At 34.4% G+C, this 9646-nt stretch overlaps 1 protein-coding gene across 1 annotated transcript; it reads right to left on the bottom strand.

The window, feature by feature from the left end:
* Positions 1-1263: 1263 nt before the first annotated feature.
* Positions 1264-8417, bottom strand: LOC142242432 (G2/mitotic-specific cyclin-B-like; the record flags this gene model as incomplete). Its single annotated transcript, XM_075314008.1, is given in 3 exon segments — positions 1264-1342; positions 7148-7631; positions 7691-8417. Coding segments are annotated over 2 exon segments (134 nt in total), but the record flags the coding sequence as incomplete, so codon positions are not given.
* Positions 8418-9646: the final 1229 nt, after the last annotated feature.

The raw sequence follows: 9646 nt of genomic DNA, 5'->3' as shown, positions 1-9646 counted from the left end.
GAGCGCGCCCTAACCGATGGAAATGAATTGCCCTCAAAGATAATAGATTACGAAATCAATAAGGAAGTCATGGAGCAGGATATTCTTGGCCAACTAATCCCTGATGAAATTGGGTCGGTATCAACGGATGAAAATAATATTAGTAATATTAATATTATACATGAAAGGACACCAAATGTTGAAGATAAAGGGAAATTGTATGTTTCTCAAGAGCATTCTTATTGTTCGTTAAAATATCAAACGAGCCAGCAGGACTATGTACTCTTCTTAAATGAATCTATAAGATGTCCAACAGATTTCAATACTAATATCGAAATCAGCGAAATATCGGAATTAGAATGGAATTTAAATAGCGACTGCGGGACAAACTCGTTTTTCTCTCCAGAAATTGAGAGTACAAAAATTTCAAAAAATAACAATACCGACATTTTCAATGTTTCCCAAGAGCATTCCTACTGTTCGATGAAAGATGAAGCAGCTGGCCAAGACTATACATGTTTCCTGAATGAGAAAACTGTAAGAAGCCCAATGGATTTTACCAATAACATGGAAATCGCACAAATATCAGAATTGGAATGGGATTTAAATAGAGACTGCGGGGCATATACACTTTTCTCTCCTGAAATTGAGAGTACAAAAGTGTCCATAAGTAAAAATCCTAACTTTTCTGATGTAAATTCTAAGCAGGAATATATGGCAGAGATACTATGTGAGTCTCAACAAATGCAAAAATATAATGAAAATGAAAAATCATCAAACGGAATGGAAATAAATATCGTAAGTATTTATTTAATGTACATATTTTATTTTTATTATGTATTCTAATGTAAAGTTATAACGCTATAAGCTTTTATGATTTATGAATATTCAACAAGAATCGATAACATGTCTACTATATAAAAACTATTTTTGAATGAAATTCTAGGCGTTAGTTACACAATCAAAATGTTTTTCTAATAAGAATGCGAGAAATAAGTAAAAACTCAATATGGCAATTCAACATTTCGGCTAGGTACACTTAAAAAATATTGTCCTGAAAACTTTCAATAAAGTCGCTTTGTCTTTATACATGAAAAACTACATAAAAACTACATGAAAAAAAATTGTTGGACTAAACTCAACTTGCCTTTAATAATTCTGAATAATTTTCAATACCAAAATCGTTAGACAAAATCTTTGGATCGGAGTAAGTGTGCACTTTGATAGATTAACATTGTATACAGCCTAAACATCGTTATAAAGGACTACTTTACTCCAACTCACCTGAGTTCATGATATGCTTTATTTGACATTACCCCACTTGGTTTAGATTTATACGTTGAAAATTCGTCCAAAATATCACCTGAAATTAGTAAAAAGTTTAATTCAAAATTGGAAAACATAAGAACTGAAGTTTGTATCAAGTTCGAGTTTAACCGCTAAAATTTCACTTTTTTATTTCCTCTGATAATCAATTTTAAAGAATATAAACATTGTGTAAACTTGATTTGGGCTATTACCCAAGTAATTAAAAACATTTAATTTCGATTTTTATCGGCTAAACTAGAACTTAATACCCACCTAAAGGGATAAATGTAATGTTGTCTCACTTCGAAGTGAGACAAAATTTCAACCGAATCGGTTGAATTCGGATAAAATAAATATATATAAAAAATCTGTCCTTTTTTCTCTAGAGATGTAATTTTAAGAAAAAATCCCTACAAAAAAAGGATTTTTCCCTACACATGGCATCACTGATTAATACATTATTTTGTAGCACCCAAACATGAGTCTATTATCTTTTTGTATATTTAATATTTTAGAGCTCACTATGTCCCAAAAAGCAACTAGAGGGTTCAAATGAAGAAACTATAGATGCCAAACTCCCGATTTCCTATAGAAACCCAAAGAGTTCGCAAGAAAAGCCTAATAGAAGCATTCGAATGGTGAAGAATATGAAAGAAGTCCACACAAAAAAACCATCTTTTAAAGATTGTAAGTACAAAGATTGCACTTTTCATTGCGAAAATGTACATGATGTCGTAAACAAAAATGACATTTTCTCTATTAAAAAAATTTTACAAGATTATCTTCGCGAAACGTATGATAATTTTAACAATGTATGTGATCTGAATATTCATTCAAGCAAGTTTAATGAAGATCGTACAATTTATACCATGTATGCTTATTGTAATGATAGCGCATGTTGTACGTTTATATTTCGATTAAACTTTGCTAACAAAAATTGTGAGGTCTTTAGATCAAAAGAGGAATTGAGGCATCAAATTGGAAATCACAAATGCTATCAAAATAGAGGCCCTAAACGACATGTGTTGAAGGCAGAATTACTTAAAAAAAAAGCAGTACTGTATAGAAAGGAAGCTATAAATAGACAGTCAAGATTTTTGCGACTAATTGGAAAACAACAAGATGTACGCCCAATCGCAACCATTCGGAAAGTTCGTTCAGAAGCAATGGGACATTTCGATTATGATAAACATCCATTTATTGACACCTTCATAATGAGTGAAACTAATTACGAGCATTTCATCCAACATTTAGCAACACCATTACGGGTTTATCTTTTTTCAAAAGAAAGGTTGGAAATGTTGCATAAATATGATGCTCTGTTAGCACAAAAAGCAGACTATACCATGCGGATTGACGCGACAGGAGGGATTATAGAACCAATAAAATGTGCACAGAAACGAGTTTTCCTTTATTCCATAGTTACACATTTTTCGGATTCAAACAAAATATTTCCGGTTGCTGACGCAATACTTTCAACTCATACAACTTACGAAATATCATTATTTCTTCACATGTTTAAAGATGCTATGAAAGAAAATAATCGAAGACCAATCTGTAGGCGAATTGTAACAGATTGCAGCTATGCAATTATCAACGCTATTTTGGCTGAATTCAATGGAATATTTAATATACAGGATTATTTGATAAAATGTCATTGCTTTTTACAAAGTGCATCTAAAAAATTGGATTTTATTGTTATACAATTTTGCACAAGCCATTATACGAAGATAATTTGCAAAGATATAGATGAACGAGTTCCATTAAAAAATGTAAAGCTACGAGAATTTTTGCGTGAATCTATTGGTCTGGCCTTTAACTTCACTACATTGCAAGAATGCAAAGATTGGTTTGAAATGATGAGCATCATATTGAGTGGTCAGTATTTGAACTCTCAAGTTTCAAAAGTAATTAACAAATTTATGGTTTTTGCAAAAACTCCCATTGAAGAGAATCTAATTAAAGAAGAGAGCGGCAAAACATATTTACAGGAATTAAGAAAGAATACGCTGGATGAAATAGCCAATTCAAGCCCATTTACAAGCATCTTTAAAAATATTTTGTTAAAAATAGAAACCATGGATTTATTTGAAATTGATGGTCTACAAAATCCTTTTTATTGTCCCGAATTTTTAGAATTTATGCTAAAAAAATATATTGCTTTCCTTCCTTTCTGGACAAACATAATCGGCTATCACGTTTGCTTTAAAAAAGAGCGAGTCAGCAATGGCCCAATTGAAGCTCATTATAAAAATGTAAAGCATTTAATATTAAAAGGAGAAAAGCACAAACTTGGACGTGCAATTCGAAAAATTGAGAAATATTATAGGTCTATAACAACGGATGTCGAAGCAATATACTTTGACGAAAAAATTCTAGAAACTATAAAGCCTGAAACTAAGATAAAGTCATCGAAAGGCAATCGAATGTTAAAAAGCCCTAAGGTCTTTGGAAAAGACTCAAACAGGGATATGAAGAAGGCAACGGAAAGTTGGAATAAAAAAGGAAAATTGACACGTTTAAAACAACCTATGTTTAATAAAGAATTTTCCAGTTTACAAAAAATAAGTGAAAAAATTACAAAATTACAAACTGAGAGATATTCTATTCAAAGCGATCACAAATATGCACAGACGTGTTTGTTAAAAATGCCCGAATATAATCCCTACGACATTTTTTCAATGCAAACTTTAACGAAATTTAATCAAGACAGATTATTCATTTGTAATCTTAAAACCGTTTACGATGAATATTTCGTTGGTCAAGTGTTTGAAGACAATGTATTATCACTGTTCGAATTAGAAACTCTACGTCCTCGACAGTGGCTACGTAATAACATAGTGAATGCAGGCTTGGCTATACTTCTCAAAGAAAATGGGTCTAATTACAGAGGAGTTCCTGTACAAATTGATAGTTATTGCTTTAAGAACCGAATTATTCTACAAAATGCCCTACAAAGTTGTTTGACTTCAATATTGATTCCTCAATTAATAAGCAGTCATTATTACTTGGTGATACTGAATATGGAAACAAAGGAAGTATCATGCCTGGATCCCAAGCAATATAATAGGACTGCACATAATCTAATATCCCACTATATAAAGGAGATACAGATATTACGAAATGAAGTATGGTCAGTGAAAACCTTTGTTTTTGATAAACAGTTTGACGATGTTGAATGTGGAATCTTCGTCTTACAGTACGCCGAAAGGTATATTAAAAATATGGAAATGACAAAATTGGATTTGAAGCCATCGTATAGGCAGCAAATGCTCAAAAAACTATTAAATTATTCTAGTAAACTTATATGTTTACATTGTTCTACAACAAAAAGTACAGAAATTGAGTGTTTACGATGTTCGAAGAGAATTTGCTCTGGTTGCATCAGGGATGTGTACCATAAACATAATATAAAGACCATTACTTGTAAATTATGCGAATATGAAAACAGTTTAAAATGAATATCTACTAACATATTATATTTTTATTTGCAGGTATGAGTGATATGAGCGTAGAATACCTCCTCAAAAAAGTAGTTTCCTTAGCCTTAATTAGAATTTAAGTAAATTTAAGTAGATCTTACTTTAACAGCGTAAAACGCTTGAAACATGTGCGAAGCACTTCTTGGATGTAGGCCTATTGGGGATGCCAGCCAAGTAAAACATGTGGCAACGCGCAGCGAGTAGTACCTCATGGTTGTGCGGAAATCTACTCAAACAATAGTTCGTAATCATCAATAAAGTAATATGATGCAAGTACACAGAACTTTTACAGATTCAATCAAGAAATTAATTGATCACAAAATAATTTAAAAAATTGACTTGAAAAAAAGTTATTGTTTGCTTCAACATTTTCAATATATTTATTTCATACAATGTAAAATTAGTTGAATTGACTTTGGAGTCCAAAACTAATCAAATTTTAAAAATAAATTTTGATGAATATATAACTTTTAAGGTGGGTATAAGGTTCGTATTTAAAATTAAGGTAAATCAGCAAAACGTTATAAGATAATGCCTTTTTAGGGAATAGCCCTACACAATTTTTTGCAAAGTTTATATTTATACCCTTCACCACTACTGTGGTACAGGGTATAATAAGTTTGTGCATTTGTATGTAACGCCAAGAAGGAGTAATCATAGACCAACCTTTTAGTATACGGATCGGCTTAGAATTAAATTCTGAGTCGATTTAGCGATGTCCGTCTGTCTGTCTGTCTTTCTGTTGATGTATTTTTGTGTGCAAAGTACAGCTCGCAGTTTTAGTCCGATTGTCCTAAAATTTGGTATAGGGTCCTGTTTCGGCTCAAAGACGATCCCTATTGATTTTGGAAAAAATCGGTTCAGATTTAGATATAGCTGCCATATATATTTTTCACCGATCTGGTCATAAATGGCGTGTATATCAACCGATCTTCCTCAAATTCCGTACATCCGAATATTTTATGAGTCTCGAAAAACTTGCAAAATATCAGCAAAATCGGTTCAGATTTAGATATAGCTCCCATATATAGCTTTCGCCCGATTTACACTCATTTGCCCACAGAGGCCAATTTTTTGCTCCGATTTAGTTGAAATTTTGCACAGGGAGTAGAATTAGCGTTGTAACTATGAGTGCCAAATTTGCTTGAAATCGGTTCAGATTTGGATATATCTCCCATATAAAGCTTTCGCCCGATTTACACTCATATGACCACAGAGGCCAATTTTTTGCTCCGATTTAGTTGAAATTTTGCACAGGGAGTAGAATTAGCATTGTAGCTATGCGTGCCAAATTTGCTTGAAATCGGTTCAGATTTGGATATATCTCCCATATAAAGCTTTCGCCCGATTTACACTCATATGACCACAGAGGCCAATTTTTAACTCCGATTTAGTTGAAATTTTGCACAGGGAGTAGAATTAGCATTGTAGCTATGCGTGCCAAATTTGCTTGAAATCGGTTCAGATTTGGATATATCTCCCATATAAAGCTTTCGCCCGATTTACACTCATATGACCACAGAGGCCAATTTTTAACTCCGATTTAGTTGAAATTTTGCACAGGGAGTAGAATTAGCATTGATGCTATGCGTGCCAAATTAGGTTGAAATCGGTTCAGATTTAGATATAGCTCCCATATATATGTTTTTCTGATTTCGAAAAAAATGGTCAAAATACCAACATTTTCCTTGCAAAATCGCCACTGCTTAGTCGAAAATTTGTAAAAATGACTCTAATTTTCCTAAACTTCTAATACATATATATCGAGCGATAAATCATAAATAAACTTTTTCGAAGTTTCCTTAAAATTGCTTCAGATTTAAACGTTTCCCATATTTTTTTACTAACATTGTGTTCTACCCTAGTGCATTAGCCGACTTAAATTTTGAGTCTATAGATTTTGTAGAAGTCTATCAAATTCTTACAGATCGAGTGATATTTAAATGTATGTATTTGGGACAAACCTTTATATATAGCCCCCAACACATTTGACGGATGTAATATGGTATCGAAAATTTAGATCTACAAAGTGGTGCAGGGTATAATATAGTCGACCCCGCCCGACTTTAGACTTTCCTTACTGGTTTTTAAAATGTATTATCACAAAAATCGTAAATAAATAAATTGCACTTTTAGCGGCTAAAGGTGGGTATTAAGTTCGAGTTTAGCCTCTAAAATAGTCATTAAAATAGTCATTGCGTGCTTTACTATTGGAAAGCACTATATGGGGTTCACAGTGCAAAACATTTTGTGAAAAGCATAAATTTTGAAAATAATTTTTCCACAAAGCTTGAAAATGCTTTTTCAATGATACATAAAATGATATGCACGGGTTAATTTGGTAATTCTTAAATTGTAATTTTTATTTTTTAACATACCTTTTTTCACTTCCTCAATGCTGGGATCGGGCTGGACCACATCATAGTAAGGCATTTAATATTCATCATATATCATGTCAATATAACAGTGTCGAGCAATCTCCCATAAAATTAAGCCAAAAGCGTAAACATCGGTCTTCTTATATGAATCAAAATGTTGAGCATTCGTGCTCTCATCCAGAATTTCAGGTGCCACATAGCGTTTAGTACCTACTCAATGTGCCTCACTACTAAACTCAAATCAGCAATGGCACAAGTTAAATTGGATTTAACCAATATATTTTTCGATTTCAAATCACGATGGGCAATTTGCCGGTTTGTCACGTGTTGCCACAATATCCATGTGGAGGTGAGCCAAACCTGTGGCAATTTATAAGGCCATACTCAGCATTGTGTTTGTATCTACAGTATGCGATGTAATCAAAAAGTGAACCATTCTCATGGTAATCTGTGACTAGCCATAATTGTGTCCGAGTCCCATTATCTAAAACAAACAATCGTCAAGTATATATTTTGACCCAATAATTTTAGAATGAAGCTTACCAACAATGTCAGCTGCTATGAAATAAAATATTTTCATGACGCAACGTACCAGCCTGATATATTTCTGCTTCACGAGCATTCCTCTCGACTAGAAACAATTTTTAGAGCCACATTTTCACCACGTCAATGACCGCGCCAAACTTCACCAAAGCGACCCTTTCCAATAACATGGCACAATTGGATCGTATACAGAATCCTCAGGAGCAAATGGACGGGCTCGACTGGTACCATGATCTTCTTCAATCTTATTTATTTTTTATAAAAATATTAATGTTGCTGGCCTTTACACCGTTTTTGCAAAGCGTCTCTAATAACAAGTTATATCTGTTATATCAATTTGTCCGCCATTTTCTATGTGTTATATATCGTTCGCAGAGTTGCCAAGGTAACATACGAGCCTAATTTTCATTAATATACCCCCTTTTGACGACCGAATTTTAGTCAAACATACTAAGTTCACGTGAAAATAAAATGAAGCGAATAAATACAACTTTTCTTGCGAAAATATATTATACCTGCATGCTCCACAGTAGAATTCAATAAATTTTAATTAGTTACAACCAATGAAATTATCTTTATGTTGGTCAAGCAATTTCCTGCATTGCAATTTTTGGACGTTCATTATTTCGTGCCGAAATTCTAATGAAATAGTGTCATGCTCTTTAGTGCGTCCAACAGTTTCTGGAAAATTTTGTTCTACACTCGGCGTTTCCCAGATACATGTGGTATACCAAATTGTAGGTATTGATGTCCTCTACCAAGTTCCGTTGTCACTTTTGTGTACGAAGTCCATTCCTGGCCTCAGCGCTGGAAATACTGTCCTGACCACCAGTGCGTCCAACAGTTTCTGGAAAATTTTGTTCTACACTCGGCGTTTCCCAGATACATGTGGTATACCAAATTGTAGGTATTAATGCCCTCTACCAAGTTCCGTTGTCATTTTTGTGTACGAAGTCCATTCCTGGCCTCAGCGCTGGAAATACTGTCCTGACCACCAGTGCGTCCAACAGTTTCTGGAAAATTTTGTTCTACACTCGGCGTTTCCCAGATACATGTGGTATACCAAATTGTAGGTATTAATGCCCTCTACCAAGTTCCGTTGTCACTTTTGTGTACGAAGTCCATTCCTGGCCTCAGCGCTGGAAATACTGTCCTGACCACCAGTGCGTCCAACAGTTTCTGGAAAATTTTGTTCTACACTCGGCGTTTCCCAGATATATGTGGTATACCAAATTGTAGGTATTGATGTCCTCTACCAAGTTCCGTTGTCACTTTTGTGTACGAAGTCCATTCCTGCCCTCAGCGCTGGAAATACTGTCCTGACCACCAGTGCGTCCAACAGTTTCTGGAAAATTTTGTTCTACACTCGGCGTTTCCCAGATACATGTGGTATACCAAATTGTAGGTATTGATGTCCTCTACCAAGTTCCGTTGTCACTTTTGTGTACGAAGTCCATTCCTGGCCTCAGCGCTGGAAATACTGTCCTGACCACCAGTGCGTCCAACAGTTTCTGGAAAATTTTGTTCTACACTCGGCGTTTCCCAGATACATGTGGTATACCAAATTTTAGGTATTGATGCCCTCTATCAATATCCGTTGTCAGTTTTGTGTACGAAGTCCATTCCTGGCCTCAGCGATGGAAATACTGTCCTGACCACCAGTGCGTCCAACAGTTTCTGGAAAATTTTGTTCTACACTCGGCGTTTCCCAGATACATGTGGTATACCAAATTGTAGGTATTAATGCCCTCTACCAAGTTCCGTTGTCACTTTTGTGTACGAAGTCCATTCCTGGCCTCAGCGCTGGAAATACTGTCCTGACCACCAGTGCGTCCAACAGTTTCTGGAAAATTTTGTTCTACACTCGGCGTTTCCCAGATACATGTGGTATACCAAATTGTAGGTATTGATGCCCTCTATCAATATCCGTTGTCAGTTTTGTGTACGAAGTCCATT

Source organism: Haematobia irritans, unplaced genomic scaffold (assembly GCF_050003625.1).
Source record: "Haematobia irritans isolate KBUSLIRL unplaced genomic scaffold, ASM5000362v1 scaffold_132, whole genome shotgun sequence".
NCBI lineage: Eukaryota > Metazoa > Arthropoda > Insecta > Diptera > Muscidae > Haematobia > Haematobia irritans.
This window is presented reverse-complemented; position numbering and strand designations above follow the sequence as displayed.